The 25,434-nt window shown below is 43.9% G+C and overlaps 1 protein-coding gene across 4 annotated transcripts in view; it reads right to left on the bottom strand.

Annotated features, from left to right (window-relative positions):
- Positions 1-2,017: 2,017 nt before the first annotated feature.
- The window catches only part of ATF2 (activating transcription factor 2), a 158,012-nt gene continuing 134,595 nt past the window's right edge, over positions 2,018-25,434 (bottom strand). For 2 of the 4 annotated variants that reach the window (XM_068247016.1, XM_068247017.1), the window contains one exon: positions 2,018-3,269. In XM_068247016.1, the coding sequence (XP_068103117.1) occupies positions 3,046-3,269 (224 nt within the window). In that variant the 3' untranslated portion in view covers positions 2,018-3,045. The remainder of the gene's footprint in view (positions 3,270-25,434) is intronic. The other 2 variants (XM_068247018.1, XR_011023019.1) reach the window with 2 other exon arrangements.

Raw genomic sequence — 25,434 nt, 5'->3', positions numbered from 1 at the left:
ATGATACCATTTATTGGCTAACTAAAAATGAATAAAACAAATGAATCAACTGCCAGAATAATGTGCAAAGGAGGACATTGGCTTTCCAGCACCATTGTAAAGGTCCTTTCCAGGGAGTGATTTTGAAAAGTATAAAGAAAATACTGAGAACCCTCCCATAAGGAGTTGGACTAGTCCAAAGCATTGCAGATCTGTCATAATTTTACTAGCTGCTGTAAGTGACAGCTGCATGGGAAAAATAAATATATAGTGCATTTAACTCTTGGACTTACTGTATGTACAACTAATACACATGCATTATAGAATTTTACCATTTTTGACGATGGTACTTTAAGAGCAGAACAGGGTTTTTCATGCAGTTTAGATTTGTTGGATCAATTATAATCACTGGCATAAAGGTAGCCATACACTGGTCGATTTGCCATCAGATAGACCAACAGATAGATCCCTCTCTGCTTGAATCTGATCAGAGAGGGATCGTATGGCTGCCTTTACTGCAAACAGATTGTGAATCGATTTCAGCATGAAATCGATTCACCATCTGTGAAGCTGCCACCCCCCCCCCCCCCCCCGCTAGCTATACATTACCTGTTCCGCCGGCGCGTGTCCCCACTCTCTACGCTGTCTTCTTCTCCGCGCTGGGCTCCGAGTCCGGCTGGCTTCACTGAACTTCCTGTCCGGGGAACAGTAGAGGGTGCTATACTGTCTCAACTTCCTGCCGGGACTGGCCGGGACTGGAAGTTCAGTGAAGCCAGCTGGACTCGGAGCCCAGTGCGGAGAAGAAGACAGCGCAGAAAGTGGGGACACGCGCCGGCGAAACAGGTAATGTATTGCAGCTAGCGTCGGGCATTCGAAACGCCTATATTGACGCACTCCGGACCAGTCAGCGATCGAGCAAAATCTTCCGCACGGACGGATAGACGGGAACGATTGGTTTCGGATGGAAATCGAACGTTTTGTCAGCATTTGCGCAACGATTTCACAGCAGATTCAATCACAGTGATCGAATCTGCTGTATATCGGCGGGAAAATCGTTAGGTGTATGGGCCCCTTTAGTGAATGAAACCCAACTTTAAGAGGACAGGTCTGAAGCCCAGAATCATTGGCTTGTCCTCACACAACAGATACTAGCTCCTAGTTTCTTGATAAGCACAATAGTATCAAGTAATAAAAGCCCACAGTTAGGCAGAATATAAAAAGGGAGGTTTAGGTTATGTATCTTGTAACACACTAAAGGGTGAACAAAAATAAATAGCTTGATTTATCAGGAAATAAGCAAATAAAACTAGATCATAAGTGTAGCAGTTGCCCAAACTGATCGATTAGGATCCTAGCGAGTTGCTCCGGGCAACCGTTCAATTATTTTTCTCCAGCTTTCATTATATTTGCTTTGACAAACCAGCCCCATTACCTGTCATTGAAATTTGATCAGACAAGTAATGATGTAAACTGGACATGCAAGTCAGCCTCAAACAAAACAGACAGAGCTAAATACAGGAGCATATATAAACCTTTCAGGACTAAGCCTTTATGATTAAAATCATTTAATAATGGATATTCAAATTCTTCAATAACCCCGATCAATATTAACATCCGTAATTCTGTACAGCGTTCCTTCACAGGCTACAAAGTGTTTGCTTTTGGGGAATGCAATTTGCAGCAAAGTATGGTAATGAGACAACATAGGTTTACAAAAAAGAAAAAAAGAAAAGAAAAAAGTGTCCCTGCTAACAAAGGACAGTTGGCAACCCTTCTGAGAGGACTCAATATCCTGATATCCTGCAGGCAACTTTGATAATGAGAATGTGGAACTTACAGTCATCATTTCCCCAAAAAAGAAACTACATAATGGAATGTTAGTCATCAAGCGTGCAATTATTTTAAACCTGCAGTCTTCTATAAGCCAGCATCACTTTGAAGGCATCTCAAAACATTCAAGCACAGTTTGCTGGCTTAATCCAAGGGCTTCATTCTCTCCTTAATAACCCCCCACTTTACCCCCCCCCCATGACCTTGCACTACCGACTCACACACTCACAACAGAATATGAACACATCCCACCTACCGATTTATTTCTCCACAAGAAAATGTATCAAAAGTTTGCTACAGAGAGATGATAGTGCTTACACAAGAATTAAGTACAAGTCAGTTTGCAAATACAATAACGTAAATACGTTCCAAGTTGTCTCATGTACTTTTACGATTTTCAGGTTCTTTTTCTGGCAGTCACACTTATAGTAAACAGACGTGGGGGAAACCCAGTGCAGCACGTAACGGTGTGAACTTCCATAAACTATTCTACTTGTTACTAATAAACTAGCACTTCACGGTATGAATTATTTTCACAATTTTCAGTAGGCTCGCCAAAAAGAAAAAAAAAAAAGAAAGAAAGGCAATGGAACTAAAGAATTGCACTTAGACTACAGCTTCTGCAATTAAAGAACCAAAAGTTTCCTTGGAATACAAGAGAAATATAAAGTGACGTGACCGTCGCAAACACTTAGAAACTTGTAAATGTTGTTAAGTCACAGATCATGTGCAATTAAAACAAAAGAAAAAATAAAATGACTTGTAAAAACATACATTTTGCCATTATTTCTTCTTTTAAATTTGTGCAAATAAAAGTTTAAATAACATAAAAGTAACCAGTTTTGTCATGCCTAGTGCACCAAAAGATAGTTAAAAGATTAAAAGGACCAATGCAGAACTTTGGTATAAAGGTCACATAGCAATTATAATTACCATATCTCTTGCACTGGATCTCAAGAGACGAACCTGATATCACTCAAAGAATATCAGGCGCTCAATTTAGCCCCATTTTAAAAACATTTTAGCGAAAAGAGCAAGGTAAATTGTATGGGTAAATCTTATTTAAAAAGAAAAAAAATTCAGAAGAGACGCTTGTTCTATTGTGGCGACCATGTCAAAACGATACAATTTTAGGTTTTTTTTTTTAAATCCTGGAATAAGGACTGGCCTTCCATGATTTTTTCCATCTAAAGTCACCAATGTTGCCAAGATCTGGCGCAATAATTAGGTTAGCGATCAACTTCCTGAAGGCTGAGCAGGAGGCGGGGCCGCAGCAGCATGTGAGGCGGCTGGTTCGGTGCTCTGGTCTGCCATTTGGGTGAGAACAGATGTTGCTATTGCTTCTGCCACTGAGGTGGAACTCACGCCATTGGAAGTGCTGATTGAACTGTGTTGAATAGCTTCAGTCTGTGGGCTGCTGGGCACTGAAATGTCTTCAGAACTCTCATCTTTCTCAGTATCTGGAACAACAAATATGCAAAATTAAAACCAGATGTATTATTGAAATAATTTTGATTGGGTTCAGAAACACATTCTTATTTAGGAAGAGGGAAGCCATTGGATATTTATAAGGCTTTTCTCACTGTCCGCTTGCCCCCCACTGCTGCTCACGGACCCGGACCCTCCAACTGATCGGGCCTCATTCCTCCTTTAGCAGGAGCACAGTTGCATCTGCACAGTAGCACGGAGCCACTTGTGTACGACCGGCTCTGGTTTGCTGCACTTGTGCCTGAAGAGGAGCGAGACCCCCAATCAGATTGCCAACAAGTCTTTGTCTGTAAATTTTGGAGGGTCTGCAACTGCGCTCATCGACGGGGACCAGAGGGCAGTGAGGGAAGCCTCATTCAGGTCCAGAGGCTTTCCTCCTCTTGGGTAAGTATGTGATTTTGTACCGAGCTTCAGCACACGTACACTTTCATTGTGGAAAAATAGAGGAGGAAAGGCCATGACGGATAGCACTCACATTTACTCAGTGCATCACATTGCAGGTTGTCATCTAATACATTGTCAAATTACACATACCGATGCAGGTGTTCACAAAACAAATCTAGATTGGTGGGTGGCAGGCACAGATAGCCTGACAGCTGTTTTGCGCTTCTATAGAAGCACAGCCTTTAAAGAAGCCCAGAGGCACAAAACCGCTGTCAGGCTATCTGTGCCCAGCACCCATCAACCCAGGTTTGTTTTGTGAGAACTTGCACCAGTACGTGTAATTTGACAATGTATTAAATGACAACCTGCAATGTGATGCACCATTTGACCTGCAACTGAGGTGCAGACGAACCACAGCCTATCTTTAATTTAACCCCCTTGCTGCTGTAGTGCAAACGCTCTCTGTTGCCGCTTCATCATTTTTTATTAACCACTTCAAGACCAAACAAATTTTCACATATCAGCACTGCTCCCATTCATTCGCAAATAACTTTATTACTACTAATCACACCTAAATGATCTATATACTGTTTTTTTCAGGACAAATTAGGCTTTTAGTGTGTGATAATTTTGTTTAGTAATTGCCTTATTTTCAATGCATTTTAAAGGGGAATTTTTTTTTAAAACACACTATTTTTCCATTTACATCCATTATAACTTTACAATAAACAGTGCTAACTATAAGTTAAACCCACAAATTGTATTGGCTTATTCCTCCTGGTCATAAAAATGTTTAGATTATGTTCCTAGCACAATGTATGGTGACAATATTGTATTTAGAAATAAAGGTGTCTTTTTTTTTCTGTTTTTCGTTTTTTGCTTTCTCATTGTACACCATTGATGATTCTAAGACCTTATTTGCAAAAATAATAGTAATATACCCTCATGGCATACATATTTAAAAATCCAAGTTCCTAAGGTAACAATATATGTTGCTTCTTTCATATTCTTCATATTACAAGTCTTTTATTTTGGTACAAAATATGCAAAAAATGAATTGCCTTTGATTTAGTTTGTGACTAAAAAGAATACACAAGACATGGACCTCAACACTCAAACTATCTAAACTCCATTCAACTACTTATCATGGTTAGAATGTTACCACATGTCACTTGTAGTTTTGCTAAAACTTTCCCAAATGTATTCATAATTGAGAAAATGACTTTTTTTTATGTTGGATTGAGTTTGTCTGTACCTATTTTTTATGTGATGTGTGTCCAAGCTTTAAGACCCACCAGAATGTATTCTACAACTACACATGTGCCTCATTTAGTAACAAACTGGTGGTGCACTCTCCACAAATACACTGGACGTTTATAAACGTCCAGTTGTCATTAACCACTTAACGACCAGCTAACGCCCATAGGCGTCAGCAGGTCTTAAGTGGGTTACCATGGAAACGGCCGCTCGATCGAGTGGCCTTTCCATGTCAGTTCACGGAGGGTGTCTCCGTGAACAGCCGGAGAGCCGCCAATCACGGGGAAGGAATCCCCGCTGTTTACATCATACGGCGCTTCTGCGCAGCAGCGCCGTAAGGCAGATCGGCGATCGCCGGCATCTGATAGGCGTAAGCCTATCCTTCAATGCGCAGGACGGAACTCTGTCCTGCGCATTACGGAGAGAGGGAGGGAGGGAGGTAAGGAGGCAGAGGGCGGAAATTGGCTGCGGAGGGGGGCTTTGAGGAGCCCCCCCCCCCCGCAAAACGCAGATGGCCGGCAGCGATCAGACCCCCCCCCAGCAGGACATCCCCCTAGTGGGGAAAAAAGGGGGGGGGGGAAGTCTGGTCGCCCTGGCTTCAAAGCGATCTGTGCGGTGGGCTGGAGAGCCCACGCAGCACAGATCGGACCAGCATAGGCTGGTCCTTAAGTGGTTAAACCATTTCTTAAAGGAACACTATCAATTAAAAGACGTTTTTAATACTCTATATTAGGGTACACATTACCACTAGTGCTAGGGGCACTTTATTTATTCACCTAGTTCTCGCCCTCTTTCCCTGCTTAAAAATCATCCTTCATGCCTCACACAGCTCACAAATATACTTCACTGTGTCACAGCATACAAGAGAGGCTGAGGAGGCTGATCTGAAGAGTTAACAGGTAGCTAGATGTACTGTAATATTGCTGTAATATAACTAGCAGTCGGGGACAAGGAGATGTGTATACACCACTCCTGACTAACTGGCTGCTCGTGATGTTACATTCCAAGCTGCATCTACTTCCTAGGCTGCAGTGTGGTGTCCCTGCTGAGAAAGAGAGAGAGAGACAGGGCTAGTTCACACTGGGCGCTTTGCTAGCAAAAAGCTGTTTTTTCACTGTACATGAAAGCGATTTAGGAGTGATTGCGTTTTGTAATTCTATAACATTGAAATGCAATCGCTCCAAAAATGCTGCATGCACCATCAGCAAATTGATAATCATTGACGATCGCTACAGTGTGAACGCTGCCATCGACTTGCTTTAGCAGCAGCATTTTGCTGATCACTAGTGATCAGCAAATCGCTGAAAAATCACCCAGTGTGAACTAGCCCACACGGTTTACAAAGGCATTATCAGGATCTTTATCAGCCAGAGAACAGAAAACTATAAAAACACACATTGCTGAAATCTTTAACCCCTAAGAGCCCATTCACACTTGTAAACGCAAAGCGCTAGAGTTTTGTGCGGGTGATCCGTGTACTAATTCACTTTTTTTGCAATCGCGATTAGCACTCTAACAGCATGCTAATCGCGATTACTCTTGAACTGCGGTAAAATGCTGCATGCAACGCATTTGCAATTGTCACTAATCGCGAATCCTCCGCAATTGTAGTGCTTTTAAAAGCACTAGTGCTTCAGCGATTAGCGGGAATTACCTGCTAATCGCCTAAGTGAGAACTGGCCCTTACCACCATCTGAATAATATTCTTTCAGCAAGGTGATTAATACACTATACACTGAGGAGTTGATAGCGACCCCCTGTGCAGGAACATGGTCTAGCCCTGCAGAGCCCAACACTTTTGTATCTAAAACTGGCAGAGCTGTGTGAGGAAAGAAATAGTTCCTAGTACTTGTGGTAATGTGTGCCCTAACATACAGCATTAAAAGTTGTTTTATTCCATAGTATTCCTTTAAAGAAGAAACCTACAATGTATTAAAGTAAACCGGTGTCATATTTGACAGTATCTGGCAAGGTTAAAACATGGACCCAAATTAAAAATACATTTCAGAAATAAAATCTATTTTCTAAATTATAATAATAAATAGCAGCCTTTTTCAGCTGCATGACAAATATAAAATATGTTACATTTATTGGAGGAACCCCTCCCTTCCTTTCATACTGCCGGGACAGAATCCGGCAAACTGGTGGAGTAGGTGGTGTCCAGCAAAGGAGGAATTGCTAATGGCTGCCACCTGTATAACCCTAGTTATGCAAAGAGAAGGGTGAAAAGCATGCACTGAAATGCTCATAGGCTTGAAGGAGTGTTTACCGGTATTTATCTTTGTATGTGTCAGAGTGATGCAACTAAATATTTTGAATCAAAAAAATGTTTGGTTTGGGTCCGTTTTAAGACTGCATTGTGTTTACTTGCCTCTCTGTAGTACTGATTTGAGAGAAAAGTCTGCAAGGATCTGTTTTGGCACTTTGCATTCTCATACTGTACTCCCTGTCATAGGAGTGTAGTCATGCCCCCATTAAATCATACAAGTCTACATTGGAGCAAAGGCTAGCTTATAGCCATGAGGGGGAAAAGGGCAGGGACAACATCTCACAAAGCCCCTCCACCACCCACAGGGTAACAGAGCCAATATAGAAATCCTTTGACTTGGATTCCTCAGTCTACGGTACCATCAACTCTTGCCTCTCTACTTTTTAACATGCTCATTTTTTATGTTGGCTGAAAGAACACACCATGCTAGGCATTTCATCACCGCCAGAGCTCAGCAATTTTACAGCTATATGAAAATGGTATCTGTTTTTGGGAGCAAAGCAAAGAACTATGAGCTTCAAAGCCGACGTATTACCCTATTGGCCATCTAAGCCTATCATTGCCAACATTAATGAGGATACTGTTAATGTTTGGGTCTAAAACCTATAGCTTATCCTAAGTCACTGTAGCTTTTTTGATTTATTTATTGAAGGTTACAGATATTAAATAAAGCATACTGGAAGCAAGGATAAGATGTCATACTTACCTCAGTAGTAGAAAGCCTCTGTATAGTCCAGATATCATTTTCCTATTCTCATGGACCTTCCCTCCATGGTCCTGCTGTTGCCCCCACTCAACACTCCAAGCCGGATCCAGTCAGAGTGGGGCACATGTTTTGTCCACTGTGTGCACCATCTTTGATTGCACTCTTGCAGGGCTATATTAAGCAGCCAACAGGACTGTCCTGGGCAGTCATGCAATGTTTCCAAACTGCACATGCTCAGGATGCTCCCAGGTGCAGCTGCTACACACAGCTGTGTGGGAGTGCGGTCAAAGAGGGTGTGCAAAGTGAACAGAGTATGTGGTCCACTTCAACTGGATCCAGTCAGAGCTGTGAATAGGGGCTACATCAGGACGATGGAAAGGAGTCCGTTGAAAATTAAGGGCCACACTGTGGAAACCAAAGAAGCTCCAGGCATGCTTAACTTTTAACATAAGGTCGAGTGCTGTAATCACAGCGCAGGAGATTTTGGCGCACACTGAGTAACCTCGGCGCCATCAGAAGACGGATCAGAAGTTACATTTTAAAACACTATAATTCGGCCGCCAGCAATAGCTGGAAGACGAATTATATAATTCCCCACCATCCAAGTGGACCTAGAAGGGGAATAGTTATTAACGTCGCCAGGACTTGTGCAGCAGCAGGATAAGCCATGTATCGGCTGTATCCTGTGCCCAAGACTCCCAGCGGCGAATTCATATGTACGCCTTAAGGTACCTTGCTGTTATCAGTATCGGTTCTTTAGAGTAAATTTGCTTTTCTGCTGGCCAGTCAAACTGGGGGTGAGCTAACCCAAGAGTCATGCTATTTATTGTTTTTTTCTTTTAGGGAAGTGAGTGTAAGTGTGAGTGTCGTGGGTGGCGGTGGTTAGCTTATCTGTGGGGGGAGGGGGGGCGGTCAGCTTACTGGTGAGTATATACAGTAATGCCAGAAGACCATATTATATGCAATTAGCATTATGAGAAGGAGCAGAACTTAGCAATGGCTGCTCCCACAGAATTAAATTATTGGCATGCGACTCACATTATTTATACAAGAAATGGTTTACAAATAGTAGCAATGGGCAAAATTTGATCTAATAGGCCTCACCTGAAGAGGCAGAAGAAGGAATTAGCAAGTCAAAGTTGCAAACAGTTGAGACATTTAACCAGCAACTGTATCTCTTATACCACATGTGCTGGAGAGCCGATAAGATCTGCACAGGGATGATGAACAGTGCAGACAAATGACACAATTAAAGTGACACTGAAGCAAAAAGAAACTTATGATATAATGAATTGTATGTGTAGTACGAATAATTCCTAGAACATTAGTAGCAAAGAAAGAGTCTAATTTTTATTTTTATATATATATATATATATATATATATATATATATATATATATATATATATATATATATATATATATATTTTAATAACTGCATCATTCTCTAATATTTGCAGTTTACAAACTACCGTACACTCTGTATTTTAAACTATGAAACAGAGCAGAGCTAATGAACCTTTGAACTTCCCTGCAGTAAAACTTTATTTGAATTTGTCTTTCACTGTTTTTTTGTGTACAGTATAAGTGCTTCAGGAAACAGGACTGTCTTTGAGTCAAGCTGGGTCGGAGAGCTCAGAGAAACTTTTCTGCATAGATAACAACTGAAGTTTCTTAACTCTTCCTGTACTGGAAAACAATATGAGACTCATATCCATGCTGATAATGTTGTATTTCTTAACCAGTGTCCCCTACCCCCTGCAGAGTAAAATGCGCAGCGGAGCGGGCTGTAAATCTTAACACTGCCTCTCTGTGCGTACCGGGATCTCATCTGGTCTTCTCGCTTCCTGTGACGTCACAGGAAGCCTATAAGAGCCAGAGGAGATCCCGGTGCGGAGAGGCAGTGGTAAGATTTACAGCCCGCTCCGCTGCGCATTTTACTCTGCGGGGGGGAAGGGGACACTGGGGGGCATATTAGGAGGGAGAAGTTTAATGGCGGCGGCCATCCATGACGCATACCGCATCCCCGGGCTGGTGCGTCGATCATTTTTTTCCCCCCTCTCTGCCCACCCACGGCCACCCTCACCCTCCTCCCCACCCACTGGCACCCTGACTCGCCTCCCCTTTCGGGAGTACCGTAATTAACATTATTAAAAATATTTATTTTAAAAAAACTTTTTGGTGGGCGTGACTGGGGGGTTGGAGTTGTGGCCTAAGTGTCCCGCTTTCTAGCATTCAAATGATGGGAGGTATGCAATTCATTATATCAGAAGTTTATTTTCACTTCAGATTCCCTTTAAGCAAATTTGTAAGGGCAGACTGTACAAACGTATCTAGAGATTCTTTATCAGTACCCTGTGCGCCTGTAACTGGATAAAGCAGAGCCCAAACACAAGGAATGAGGACCAGCCATGTACTACTATTGGGGTCCATGGGGTGAGCCACTGTAAGACAGACTGCCGTTGGGAAGCTGCTCCAAGCACAGAGGAATGAAGCTACATAGCAACATTTGCAGAGGAAAAATACCTAAAGGCAATCTACCATGCAAGAGTGCTGACCTACAGGGCTTGGTGAACCACAGAATGTAGGTAGCCCCTCCTGCTCTTGATCAGGCGGGCCTCGGTGCAGTTTAAAGGCAAACCTGACTTGATACTTAAAGGATACCTCATCTCAGACAAGCTCTTTTGCATAGATAACAACTCAAATGTTTTAACTCTTCCTGTACTGAAAAACAACTTGAGACTTTTTTCTTTGCTACTAATATACTATTTGTTATCTATACTACACACAGATTTCATTATCTCGTAAGTTTATTTTTGTTTCAGATTTGGTTTAAAACAAGGTGGTCAAAATATACATTTGCACATGGTTTTGTTGCAAAATGACAGTTGCACATTGTGAATCAGAAATCAGTATTGCTTGTATAAGCTATACAGAAGAATACAATTTCTGCTACATTTCGCACCACTTTTTTATTATCACTATACAGTTAGGTGTTTGAAGTGTTATGTGTATATACACCACTAGATGGCCCCCTGACTCTTAACAAATGAATATTGCTAGCCACATACTGCTGACTGTGATAGAAGTAGTCAACCTATTTTGAACAGTGGGCTTCATTTATCAACATGCAGTATGTGAAATAACGGTTAGTGTTTTTTCTTCCATTGTAAATGGCTGGCAGTATCCACATATATATCACAGACTTTTCTCATGAAGGCCTCAGATTCCTGACGATGCAACTGCAGAGAACCGCAGGAATAACACATTACAATAAAAAATAAGGTTTCTGCATTGTGTAACCACAGACCAGTCAGTCAGCTTCTGCATCTACAAAACTTAATTCAAATCTGAGCAATAATAAAGTGACAAACACTGGTTCGCACGACAGCCAGGGGCCCCAGTCTCTCTCACTGGCCAAATATTAACAAAGTGATACACTAATTTCAAAAGCAAGTGAAATCTGACAGCGTACAGGTAGCAGAGCCGGGACAATGTCCTCCAGCACCCAAGGCAGAGACACCGAAATGCACCCCTCCAACCCTCCCACCCCAGCAGTCACACACTGATTGCTATTAGTCTAAGAGGTGCCCCAATGTCCCCCTCCACCCCCCAACACCTCAATCTTTAGTTATCTGGCTTGCAGTCACTGACATGTATCCCCTTTTCTTATTTCTCTCTGCTTCAAACACAATAGCGGAATGATAGCTGAGTGAGTTGTGCGCCGCCTCCTACACTGCGCCCTAAGGCTGGACCTCTCTCGCCTCTGCCTCGGCCCTGACAGGCAGCCCCCAGTTAACAAGCGAGATAGGGACTATTGGTTTGTGCTTAACCTGAATGTATCTGTAAGTCAAACCACCGTGATACCTCTTTCCCCCTGTTCCCCCAGTATCCACCATTAGGTTACCTTTGTCCATCTGTTACTTCTCTGTGCCACCTCTTCCCCCTTGCGTATATAGCATTTTGCCGCCCAGCCACTTTGGCGCAGGTTGAGCCGAATCACTGCTAAACCTGCTGCCGCTGATATACCAGGAGGTGTTAGGCCCAGTGCACACCAAAACCGCTAGCAGATCGTCAAAACGCTAGCGGTTTTGGGAGCAGAGAGCAGATATTTGGCCGGGTGCACACCAAGCGGATTTTGTATGCGATCCACCAGCCGCATCAGCCAGTGAAAACGCTTGGCTATTGTATTTCAATGTGTGGTGCACACCGGCGGTTTGAGGTTTTTTAGCAAACCACAAACGCGCAGCAGGAGGCGCGTTTGCGGCTTGGCAAAAACCTCAAACCGCCGGTGTTCACCATCCCATTGCAATACATTAGCCAAGCATTTTTCCAGGCGGATGCGGCCGGCGGATCGCTCCAAAAACCGCTCGGTGTGCACTGGGCCTTAATCACTATTCCCCCTCCCAATTGTAGCAACTCAGAGGTAGAAGTAATTCGCCGGCACCCAAATTACACTGCTGCGTAATAAGAACGTTATGTCTGTGGCTGCACTCAGATCAGACGCAGCGCAAGGGAAAAGCACCGAAACGACCTGCCTCGTCCCCCTTTGCCTCCAAGTGCCCCTACTGTCCCTACTCCTGACCCATTTTCCCTTCCGTGCCTCCTCCTGTCCTTCTGCGCCCCCTATGTGTCGCCTTCCATACTCTGGTGCCTCTTTTTATCCTCCTGTGCACCCTCTGTGTCTCCTCCTTCCCCCCTGTGCCTCCCTCAGTCCCCTTCTGTGCCCTGTTCGCACCCTGACAATGTCCAAAGCCGCACCAGAAGGCTCTCCAAGGTTTCAGTGCCATTGCTTTTGTCACAGAAGTGATATTATTGCAACGGGTTGCAGCGTTTGTAACGGCGGGTTGTTCATAAGTCAAACGTTTGTAAACCAAGGACCGCCTGTAATGGTCTAGCCTCTCTCAGAAAGCCTGCTACAGCCGGGAGTATTCATTTATGCCAAACATTGCTGTTACTATAGCAAGAGCAAAGAACTACAGACATACACCACTAACTCCTGCTTATCAGGGGGAAAGATCAGCAACTGCGTAAGGCGTCTCCAGACTGTACACAGGGTACCCACAAATCTGCAAAAGAATAAACACTCAGTCCAGGTGAAGGTCGACTCGTATCTTAAAGAGAAACCGTAACCAAGAATTGAACTTCATCCCAATCAGTAGCTGATACCTCCTTTCTCATGAGAAATCTTTTCCTTTTCTCAGATGGATCATCAGGGGGGTCTGTATGGCTAATATTGTGGTGAAACCCTTCCCACAGTGTGATGTCAGGACCATGGTCCTGACAGTTTCCTGTCTGTGAACCTCATTGCATTGTGGGAAATAGCAGTTTACAGCTGTTTCCAACTGCCGAAAAAGCAAGCAGCATCTCCTTCCAGTGACATCACCTGCCAGCAGTAAAAATGTCACCATGTGATAAATGTCTGAATGTAAATCAGGGAGAGGAAAGATTTTATGGGCAAACACTGACTAAATAATTTATACATAATATTGCAAAAATTAGCACTTTTTTATTACATTATTTTTACTGGAGTTCCTCTTAAAGGCACCTTCATAGTTTCACAACTGTAATTGTCACTGTATTTGTATGCTGGTGTACACACATTGTTGGTGCAGGCTTTGAGTTGGTTTTCAGTGCTTCCCCTTTCCTTCTCTAGAGATGGTCCACGATGCAAACAATTCTGACTTGCATGCAGACTTAGCAGCTTGGAATTCAGCTAATCTAATTTATTTTCAGCTGAATTGGTCTGGTCCAATTCAAAGCCGCATACAGTTTGCATGGAATTTGTATGCAAGTTGGAATTACTTGTATCTCGTTGACGATATTTATTCTCCATTATAGGTGTTGAACCCTAAACTTTGTATACCGGTTTGTAAACGCTTTCTACTTATCCCCTCCTTATAAAAACCTAAAGACCCATACTCACTATGTGATTTTTCTGCGACTGGCGATTTTTTTGAGCAACCAGCGATCGTTTCTGTGATCTCGCTAATGACGTTTAACAAGGCGCAGCAACAACGACCGTCACGGAGAATTGGATCTTTAAGATCCCCGATGTCTCCACACAAAGTACCGTGATCACTTGACTTCCTGTTTGCGCCCATCGCGTGCAGTCGCTTCTACCCGCATGGTGGAATGCTTGTATTTAGGGGGACGTTGCTGGATCCATCTTCCTCCGTTGGGTGGTGAGTATTTAGCTTGAGAGCTCTTTTCCACAGGAGGCTGAAGGCGATGAATTCACCACCTGTCAGCTGCTCCTCAGCCATTTGCTAGTGCTCGGCACGGGTGGTGGACAAGCAGTCCCCCAATGAAGTTACATGTAAGCGCAGCAGTTGCAGACTTGCACGCGAAAATTCACGATTGCGCGCAAATAAAAATTTTGCGCGGCTGTGATACGAGTGTTTAGTGAATTAAGCCCCTTGTCAATAAAATGCATTTTAAAGGACACCTGAAGTGAGAGGTATTTGGAAGATGCCATATTTATTTCCTTTTAAACAATACCGGTTGTCTGGTAGCCCTGCTGATCTATTTGGCTGTAGTAGTATCTGAATAACACTAGAAACAAGCATGCAGCTAATCTTGTCCTGATCTGCATAGGCTTGTTCAGGGTCTATGGCTAAAAGTGTGGGAGGCAGGGGACCAGCAGGATAGCCAGGCAACAAGTATTGTTTAAAGGACACATCCGAGCTGTTTAAAAATAAAAAAAATCCACCTACCTGGGGCTTTCTCCAGCCCCTGCCAGCCGTTCTGTGCCCTTGTTGCAGCCCCGCACACCGCTGATAGTCCTAGGTCCCCTCCAGCGCAGGATTCCTACTGTGCCTGCGCGAGCAGCTCTCAGAGTCACGCTGATGTCATCTGGACTGTACTGCGCAGGCACAGTAGTTCTGCCCCTGCGCAAAATAGCCCGGGTGATGTCCCTGCGACTCAGTGAGCCGCACAGTGGAATGCAGTAAGAAGGAGGAAGATGCTGACCTGGCTAGGTCGGCCTCTGCACCGGAGAGGACCGGGAGCCAACGGAGCTGCGGCAAGGGCACAGGTCGGTTGCCAGGGATGGAGGAAGCCCGAGGTAAGAGGATTTTTTTTCTCTCCTTGGATCACTCCTTTAAAAGGGAATACATAACGCAGCCTCCATATACCTCTCGTTAGAGTTGTCCTTTAACGCCTCATCTTTTTCAGCAGGAAGTACCATGCTCTGGAGGTCTCCAGCTTGGGTGGCTATGTGCTTAGCTTCAGCAGGCACAGCTACACAAAGCATTTTTCCATCTTAAAAGTCCATTTCCAAAGGCTACACTTTAATTTATACTAATCACCATTGCTTTCACCATTTGCCTTGTTCAATTTCAGATTTAGTTGGCCTTCGCAGTTAAAAAAAAAGTAACACCTTTAATGAACAATCTTGCTCCTTCCGATTGCAACGTATTAACAGGCACGTTATTGTTCTTGAACATTTTCTAGTGTAAACAGTTTTTAATGCGGCTAATGCCGTATAATTATAGATGTGATGTAAACACACCTTGCAATGATTCTGTGGCAAATAAAGATGATTTTTCACATTTATGGGGCTGCCTTTGCATTAAATACCTCATGCGCTGTTACCAGCATCTGACTGTAATGGTGTGCACTCAGGAGAATAACCACTATTTAGAGTCTAAATGCCACCAGCTGTTCCATAGATGCACAAATTAATTGGGCTCAGGACACGAAAAAACATCCGCTATTGCGCGAGCGGAATCTAATAATTTAGCAATTCTGAACGGATCCTAAAAAGATAATTAAGATGCCGATGAATATACATCACTGTAAATTGTAGATGGCAAACGTGCAAATTGCTTCGCCAACCAACAAACATTTTGGAATTGTAAGGTAATGATGATGATGTTCGAACGTATAAAAGAGTTAGGGCGATCGCTGCTGTGTTCTGAAGAGACTGGCAATTGCAAACGGAGATGTTACGCCAGAGCAGGTTTTCTACTAATGTTCTGTTTAAAGGCGGCTACAAGGACGCCCCAACTTTTACAGCAGATGTTTTGATCTGACAATCACCACAGGGGAGAGAGACGGAATAAATGTCAAATAATGATACAGGGAAGGTTTATTTAGAGAAGGAAAGGAAGATACAATGCCTGCTTTGGTGGATATTACCACCAGTCAAGTGTTATTATGCCACATATATAGGCTGCCCATTTTGTTCAAAAAATGTATATATGGATGGCTGAGAATCGCCGGCGATTGCAAAAAAAAATGCTTTGCAAATGCAGAGGCGGGCCAAGGCAGAGAGGCTCTAGTCTCAGTGGGCAGTGTAGGAGGGGCGCACAACTCTCTCAGCTATCATTCCCCTATTGTGTTTGAAGCAGAGAGAAATAGGGCCCGTTTCCACTATCGCGAATCTGCATGCGTTTCCTGCATGCAGATTCGCACAGCCAATACAAGTGGATGGGCCTGTTTCCACTTGTCAGTTTTCCTGAGCGTTTTTCTGTGCAGAATTTTTCTGCACGGCAGAGCCCTCAGAATTCGCCTGCGTGTGGAATGCATGCAAATCGTCGCTAATGTATTTAATAGGGAAATCGCCTGCGGCTTTGGTATGCGAATTTTCATGCGAATTCGCATGGAAATCAATGGAAATGCACAGCGGCTCTGCCATGGTTAAATTCGCATACAGCGTCATTCATGCGAATTTTCATGCGAATGCGCATGAAAATTCGCATCCACCCGCATGCGAAATTCGCATCCGCATGCGAATTGTTACCGCGGCGAATTTCGCACCGGACAAGTGGAAACGGGCCCATAAGAAAAGGGGATACATGGCAGTGACTGCAAGCCAGATAGAGATTAAGAGAGAGAGGTGTGTGTGTGTGTGTGTGTGTGTGTGTGTGTGTGTGTGTGCGTGCGTGCGTGCGTGCGTGCGTGCGTGCGTGCAAGCCAGATAGAGATTAAGAGAGAGAGGTGTGTGTGTGTGTGTGTGCGTGCGTGCGTGCGTGTGTGTGTGTTCCCACTAGTGTGATTTCGATTAGGAAGATTGCAATCGCAGGACATGCTGTATTTTGGGCGCCTTTGCTCTCAATGCAGTATTTAAGTGCTGCAAAATCGCTTTTTAAAGTGATTTGGCAGTGATTTGGGGAGGAATCAATGTTTGTTTTTTAAATAAAGTTAGTTATACTTTCCGAATGTTTCAATGTTTGGCTTCCGTCTGTAGCCCTGCCCCTAGCAGAAGAAGTCACAGGTCGTTTTCTGATTGGTCCTAGGGAAAAACCTATGACCTCTTCTCACTGTCGAGATAAAAAAAAAATATAGTAGTGTGGTTCCACCCCTATATATATAATTCCACAGTCCAATGCAAGCAAACAGGGTTTTTATTGAACCAAAGTTCTCTTTATTTCTTCAGTATTATCCTTCAGAAAGCAGGTGATAAGCGTAGACATAACATCAGACCTTCACTTCACAAAACAATGCCTGACACGTGTTTCACGGCATAAGCCGCTTCCTCAGAGGCACATCAAACAAACATCTGTCAGAACACATGAATAAACATATACATACCATTAGAGACCCATGCGTAGATCAGGAAAAATAGCCAAAATCCTATGTAGACATATATTCATCTTACCCAAGTCTAGGACGTAAAAACACCAGCGCAATCTACAACCACAAAAAAGTAGGCACTGATAAGGGTATGACCACATAAAAATAAGGAGCAGATAAAATCACATAGCTCCATAAAGTGACTCCCCTACCTCCAAATACAGCCATATAATAACATAGCTAAAGAAAAGTGCCCAAAGGGTGCCATGCCCAGGTACCCACAGTACACCACATCTCTAAATGTACATACATACATACCTTAAGGGTAGTGTAGTATAAAGATTCACATATAATATAAAAATGTGTCATATACACCAATGATAGAAGTACTGATGCACCTCCTTTCTATCATTGGTGTATATGACACATTTTTATATTATATGTGAATCTTTATACTACACTACCCTTAAGGTATGTATGTATGTACATTTAGAGATGTGGTGTACTGTGGGTACCTGGGCATGGCACCCTTTGGGCACTTTTCTTTAGTTATGTTATTATATGGCTGTATTTGGAGGTAGGGGAGTCACTTTATGGAGCTATGTGATTTTATCTGCTCCTTATTTTTATGTGGTCATACCCTTATCAGTGCCTACTTTTTTGTGGTTGTAGATTGCGCTGGTGTTTTTACGTCCTAGACTTGGGTAAGATGAATATATGTCTACATAGGATTTTGGCTATTTTTCCTGATCTACGCATGGGTCTCTAATGGTATGTATATGTTTATTCATGTGTTCTGACAGATGTTTGTTTGATGTGCCTCTGAGGAAGCGGCTTATGCCGTGAAACACGTGTCAGGCATTGTTTTGTGAAGTGAAGGTCTGATGTTATGTCTACGCTTATCACCTGCTTTCTGAAGGATAATACTGAAGAAATAAAGAGAACTTTGGTTCAATAAAAACCCCGTTTGCTTGCATTGGACTGTGGAACTATGACCTCTTCTGCTAGAGGGAGGGGCTACGGACGAAAGCCACACATCGGGACACTTGGTGAGTATAACTAACTTTATTGACAGGTACAAAAAGGAACAAATCTCTGAGTGCTGTACTGTTTACTGTACAGCGTTTCAAACCGCTGCCAATTGGAAATGCAAAGCAGATAGGAATCGCTGCACACATTGCTTGCGCAATTTAAAAGCACTGCAATGATTTCTAGTGTGCCCCAGGCCTTACACTGTGCAAGAGTATCCCATTTGTAAACTTAAAGCACACCTGAACTGAGCAGGATATGGAGGCTGCCATATTTATTTCTTTTTAAACAATACTAGTTGCCCGGCTGTCCTGTTAATCTCTTTGACAGCAGTAGTGTCTCCATTACACACCTGAAACAAGCGTTCAGCTAATCTTGTTAGAAACATCTGATCTCAGGGCTGGATTTACCATAAGGCAATGTATGCACATGCCTACAGGCGTCTGATGATGGAAAGGCAGCTCACTTCCCTTTCCAAGCGTCTCTCTCCTAACCTATGCAGAGTCCTGATGAGAGTGTAAATGAAAGGTTACTCACCCAGCTCTCAGAATTCCACTGATGAGATCTCCCTTCAGCCAGGGGCACCTCTAGCTACTTAATATTGAGGGTATATCTGGATACCTAATGCTAAAGGGGCACCTGTAGCTGCCTATGATGGGCAAGGGAAGTAAGGGAGACACCTGGGCCAGCCAGCATACTTGCAGTGTGGTTGGGCGGGGGGTTTGTAGGGCTGTGGAAGGCAAAGTCTAAGGTGCTAGGACATCTGTGCCTATAGGCTCCTGTGAGGCAAACCCAGGCCTGTCTGATCTGCTTGCTTGTTCAGGGTCTTTGGCTCAATGTATAAAGGTGCGTACACACATGCCACTGTAGTTGTTTGAAACGATCGTTCCCCGATCATCTCAAACGACGATTGTTTAAAAAAAAAAAGCAGCCAACGACCATTAAGTCTAACAACGGACGAGCTAGATCGTTAAAAACAAACGATTTAGCTTGGTGGATTTTTTCCAACGACGATCGTTTGCAAAAGTAGTACATCGTTGGAAATGGTCATTCGTGCTAGGCTTGACATGCGCATTTCTCTATTTCTCCATGGAACTTTTCATTTTCATGCGCAAGCGCAATAGTTGCTTTATGTGATGTAACGATCAGATCGTTACAGACCTTTAAAAGCGAACTTTACTTAGGTCGTTCTTTCGTCAATTAAAAGTTCGTTCGTCGTTCACAACGAACGACCATTGTCTTATGTCTGTACGTAGCTTTAGAGGCAGAGGATCCGCAGGACAGCCATGCAACTGGTATTGTTTAAAAATCAAATAAAGCAGCCTCCATATGCCTTTCAGTTCAGGCTCCCTTTACTTATACTTAAGCAAGCCCTACACACATCAATTTTCGATGCGATTCCCAGCAGATTTGATCTCTCTGATCGAATATGCCAGATTTTGAACAGAGGGGAATCAATCATTCTGCCACATCCGGTGGCAATCTACGTGTGTATAACCACCTTATATTGTGCTCAAAATGTCTTTAAATGGGGCCCTGATCAATATACAAAATACTTTCATTGATAGATTGTAGCCCTATTTGATAACACTGACATGCTATTTCCTGTATGTACAATATAACTTGTTAAGACACATGGGGCCTGATGCAGGAAGTAGCAGTAAAACTGCCATGTGCAGGCAGCGAACAGCAATGTTACCGTTAGTAAGGGCAAGAGGGCAGAGTAATTACCCTATTAGCGCAATGCGCATTACAAGAAAAACACTTTGCTTACAGGTAACCCTCAAAGGTAACACAGGATCAGCAGGAGAGTCAGGCAACTGGTATTATTATAAAAGGAAAAATCCATGTCCTTCTCAGGTTAGGTACCCTTTAATCTGGCTACAGCAAATGATGCACTATTTGAAAAATTACCCCAGTGCTTCTGCAGTGTTACCTCTCTTCTCTGTTTTTTTTCTATGCACTCTTTATCATTCTTACTACTACATTGGCCTGGAGGAAGCCCTAGGTAAGTATAAATCCTTTTGTTTGAATGATTGCTCGCCTGTACCCAAGTCGCCAGTTCGTGGAAATGATTGCTCATAGCTCAAAAAATTGCCAGTCATTGGAAAAATCCTTGGAAAAATTGCATAGTGCGTATGGGCTTTAAAGTGAACCATAGATCAAATAAACTAAAGATTTGTTACTTACCCAGGGCTTCCTCCAGCCCCATAAGCTCGTCTGAGTCCCACGCTGTCCTCCTGCCTCCTGTCATTCAGCCGTGATCAGCCCCGGTATCTGGCTCAGCAGCGTCCAGTCTGGGTCTTCTGCGCATGCGTGGGAGGTCCACGCATTTGCAGAAGACCCAAACTGGACACGACTGAGCTGTTATTGGGGCTGATCACGGCTGAACGACAGGATGCAGGAGGACAGCGTGGGACTCAGACGAGCTTATGGGGCTGGAGGAAGCCCTGGGTAAGTAACAAATCTTTAGTTTGTTTGATCTCTGGTTCACTTTAACTACTTTACGACTGCCTCACACCAATGGCGGCAGCCCCAGGACCGCCTAACGCCAATTGGCGTCAAGTCATGGGGCTGCCGTTTCCCAGGGAACGGCCGCACGCATGCGCGATCGTTCCCTGCCGCTTCACGGAACAGAGTTCCGTGCATAGCCTGCTAGCCGCCGATCGCGGCTAGCAGGCTGCTTGTAAATGTAAGGGGAAAGAAATCCCCTTTGTTTACATGTGTACAACGCTGCCGGGGGCTGCAGCGCTGTACAGATCGGCGATCCCCGGCCTCTGATTGGCCGGGGAGCGCCCTCCTCTCATAGGCAGATGCCTATGAGAGGCGGAACAGGACAGATCGCCGTCCTGTTCCAATTCTAGTTCACGGAGGGGAGGAGGGAAGGGGAGGGAGGGGGACGAGGAGAGAGAGAGCCTCGCTGAGGCATGTGGAAAAAAAAAAACAAAGCCTGCAGCGATCGGACCCCTCCGGCGGCATGTCCCCTTAGGGACAAAAAAAGGAGGAGAATCTGATCGCTGGGCACCTAAGCTGGGCTGTGCAGAAGGCTGAAAAGCCTGCACAGCCCAGCAATGCAAAAATGAGCCTGGTCTTTAGGGGGGTTACCACTGCGGTCGTCAAGTGGTTAAAGGCTACCAGAGCCGAAAAGATGAGAAATGGAGAGCAGGCATGTACGGTGAGCTGTTCTTATGCCCACTGCTCCCCCATTCTTCTCCATTTCCCTCCTTTGTATGCTAAATGCTCCCCAGAAACCTCTTCCAAGTCGCCGGAGTCGAGCATCAGTGCGCAGGCGCAATGTGCAGAGTGCTCCCTGCTGTGGTCGCACACTGTAGCACTCGCAGCTGGGCCAGCGCCTGCGAACTGATGCCCAACTCCGGAGGCCCGGAAGAGGCTGCCGGGGGCATTTAGCAGGCAAAGGAGGGGAACAGAGGAGAACGGGGGAGTGGTGGGCTTCAGGACAGCTCACCGTACATTCCTGCTCCCCTGTCTCTCACTATCGTTTTCAGCTTTGGTATCCTTTAAGTACCTTTTTCATGCTTTTATGTAATATATACTTCTGTTGGGGAATTCTTTCTCCCCCACCCTCCTGGTCCCTATTCGCTCATCCCTGCCTGATAAACACTGTATTGTGTGGGCAAATCCCAGCCTCCAGTAATTATTCCACACAGCCCAATCCAACAATGTGACAGTGCGTTTAGCTCTAATAATTGTGCAGCGCCAGAAACCCATTCACAGGCAGATTAATATACACATGCCTTGTTTACAAGGAATACGGTGAGCAAATCAAAGACAAACGGAGCGTACAATGGCAGATCTCAGGAGCGCCTATGTGACATTATGTGGGTTTATCAGATGTAAAGGATAATAGCCTCATCCTCCCTGCAATCATTGTTAATACCAATCTCCCAACATATGCCTATGCCCATCCAATTTACGGCAAAATGTTATTCCGCCGTCTTGTCAAATGACTGCGCATCCGCCGAGGAAGATTTATCAGCTCAGAAATGACAAAAATCAGCTCTCTAAATATATGTGGCAAAATGGAAACTCGCCTTTACCGCTCAATTCTTTTAAATTAAAAAATATTGCCTGCTCTGATAAAACAGCTTAAAATGACTACAAGTAAAGATGGAGGCTATTAAGTTTTATCGCGAGCACCTGAGGAACTGTTTGCCTGCAATTCCGAATGTTTCTTTATCCTCCTGAATTACTGACACCGGCAAATGAAAATGAAGTGGCTGCATATGGCAGGGACAATCTTCACATTTACAAATATCCGGGAATATCATTAAATCATAAAGGAGAAAGCTGTGGGTTATATATTATGAGTGCTGCCTAATGCCTTCCCGCCTTTGTTATTTGTTACAAATTTGTGTACCAGGGACAAAAATTGGCCATTTATTCCGCCGCAGCAGCTGGCTGGAGCGCTGTACATCACGGCCAAAAACACGCCTGAGAGAGAAATGGGGAAGGCTCAATTAACCTTCCAAATGCCACCGAGGTGACTAGTCACATCCTGATGCTCAGACATGTGACAACTATTCGCTACATATGTGTATACAATATATGGATGGAGAGGGGATAGTGATACAGCGAACAGTGGGATCATTATTTGTGGTTGAAATAGGGACAATGGACAGTGGGACTACTATCTATGGCTATAGGTGCATGATGTAAGGACAATAACACAACGTATGGTGGGTACAACGTATAGTGGGTATATGTAGATGATGTATGAATAGTGACAGTGGATCATTATCTATGGATGATGTATAATATTTTTAAAGGACAATTGAAGTTAGAAAAATATGGAGGCTGCCATATTTATTTCCTTCTAAACAATACCAGTTGCCTGGCAGCCCTGCTGGTCTATTTGGCTGCAGTATCCACTTCTTCTGTTCAGGCTGGTTCACACTAGGGGTGTTTTCGGCCTGATTTTCAAGCACAGGCGATTTTTAAAATCGCCCACAAAACACTTGTTCAATGAATCTCTTTGAGAAGGTTCATATCAGCGCGGTTTGTACACTGTGCCATTTTTGCCTGTACCATTTTTTTTTTTTTTTTGTTATAATGGAAGGTATAGAAAGAGCGCTAAACACTCACAAAACCGCTTTATGCGGCAATTGGGTTTGTGTTTTTTTAGAATAAATACATTGTATTTAATATTTTCCGGGTCAAAGAGTTCACTTCCTGACTTGTGTCAGGGAGTGAATTACAAAACCGCTCTAGAAAAGCGCCTTTACCAGAAATGCAGCGCGCAGTGGAGCGCTAGGAGGGGGAAAAAAAGCTCACAGAAATGCAAAACACTTGCTTTTGCGTTTCAATTTTAGGTGTGAATGAGGCCTCCGTGGATTTAATGTGTTAATGCAACACCTATTCTGAGTTACATACATCTGAATCATCTGTTTGGCCTGGTGCACACCAAAAACCGCTAGCAGATCCGCAAAATGCTAGAAAATTTTGAAACGCTTTTTCTTATTTTTCTGTAGCGTTTCAGCTAGCATTTTCCGGTTTTGTGAAGCGTTTTTGGTGTAGTAGATTTCATGTATTGTTACAGTAAAGCTGTTACTGAACAGCTTCTGTAACAAAAACGCCTGCAAAACTGCTCTGAAGTGCCATTTTACAGAGCGGGTTTGCGTTTTTCCTATACTTAACATTGAGGCAGAAACGCATCCGCAATACAAAATCTGCAGCAGCCCGGGAGTATGCGTTTCTGCAAAACGCCTCCCGCTCTGGTGTGCACCAGCCCATTGTAATACATTACCCAAGCGGATCCGCACCCGCAAGCGGATCGCAAACCGCAGCAGAACCGCTCTGGTGTGCACTAGGCCTTTATATGTATGTGTATAAGAGGAGCTTCTCCCAGTCTCCCTTTAGTTAATGATGTATTTATGTTGTATGTAAAACCTTTGTAGTATTTATATTTATTGTAGTATTCCTATTTATTGTCCAGCGCTGCGTAATATGTTGGCGCTTTATAAATACAATAAATAAATAAATAAATAGTACTCTCTCATGTCATGTTTGTATCTTACCTTTTATAGGAAAAGTACAAAAATAGTCAGGACGCTTGATCAGATGGGGATCAATAACAACGTAGGAAGCCAATGTTTTGCTGCCAACTGGATCACCTTATAAAGGCAGTAATAGGAATAACAATATGTTGGAAGTCCTGAGATTAATGGCGTCATGGTGGCCACAAAATGTTGGCTAGTTCTAACAGTGTTTAGGATCGAATCAAAGAAAAACATCACTGGAGATTACGGCTATAGTGGCAGCCGAATTACATCTTACCCCGAGTCCATGGCAGCCTGGAGGGGGAATAGCAAATAACACCGCCGGGACTTTTGCAAGAGCAGAGTGAGACCTTTTTCGGCTTCACCCTGCAACCAAATTTCCTGGCGGCTTAATTATATGTACACTTCAGCATCACCATCTGCATCTAGAGTCTTACTTTTTGTACTTTTCTTTTCCTATTGCCTAATTCAGCTGAGCAACTGCCTAATCCCTACAGGAGGTATGTGTGCATAGCATTAAAGGGAGCACAAAACAGTAAGGTACCCAGTTCAACTTACCTGGGGCTTCTTCCAGCCCCCTGTAGTCTTCCTGGTCCCTTGTCTTTCTGCTCTTCTCTATCCAGCCTCTGTGCCTGTCCAAGATCTTCCGGCACAGCCCCAGGCCCTGCGTGCCTCTAATGTGCTCTTGTAGCCCAGGAACATTCTGAGCTTGCGCATTTTAAAAAATTGCAACCGCACATGCACAGAATGCTACCAGCCATGGGATAGGATTGAGGTGCACACGGCCTGGGATCACGCATGCACAGCCGCCTACGATATTGGAGAGGGGACAGTGGCTGAATGGAGCAGCTTGGAAGGACAGCAAGGGACCAGGACAACAACTGGAGACTGGAAGAAGCCTCAGGTAAGCTGAACTGAGGAGCACAGTGTCACTTTAGGTACCCTTCAAACACTATT

Source organism: Hyperolius riggenbachi, chromosome 7 (assembly GCF_040937935.1).
Source record: "Hyperolius riggenbachi isolate aHypRig1 chromosome 7, aHypRig1.pri, whole genome shotgun sequence".
Lineage (NCBI taxonomy): Eukaryota > Metazoa > Chordata > Amphibia > Anura > Hyperoliidae > Hyperolius > Hyperolius riggenbachi.
Note: the sequence above shows the minus strand (reverse complement) of the source record. Positions and strands in the feature narration are given on the sequence as shown.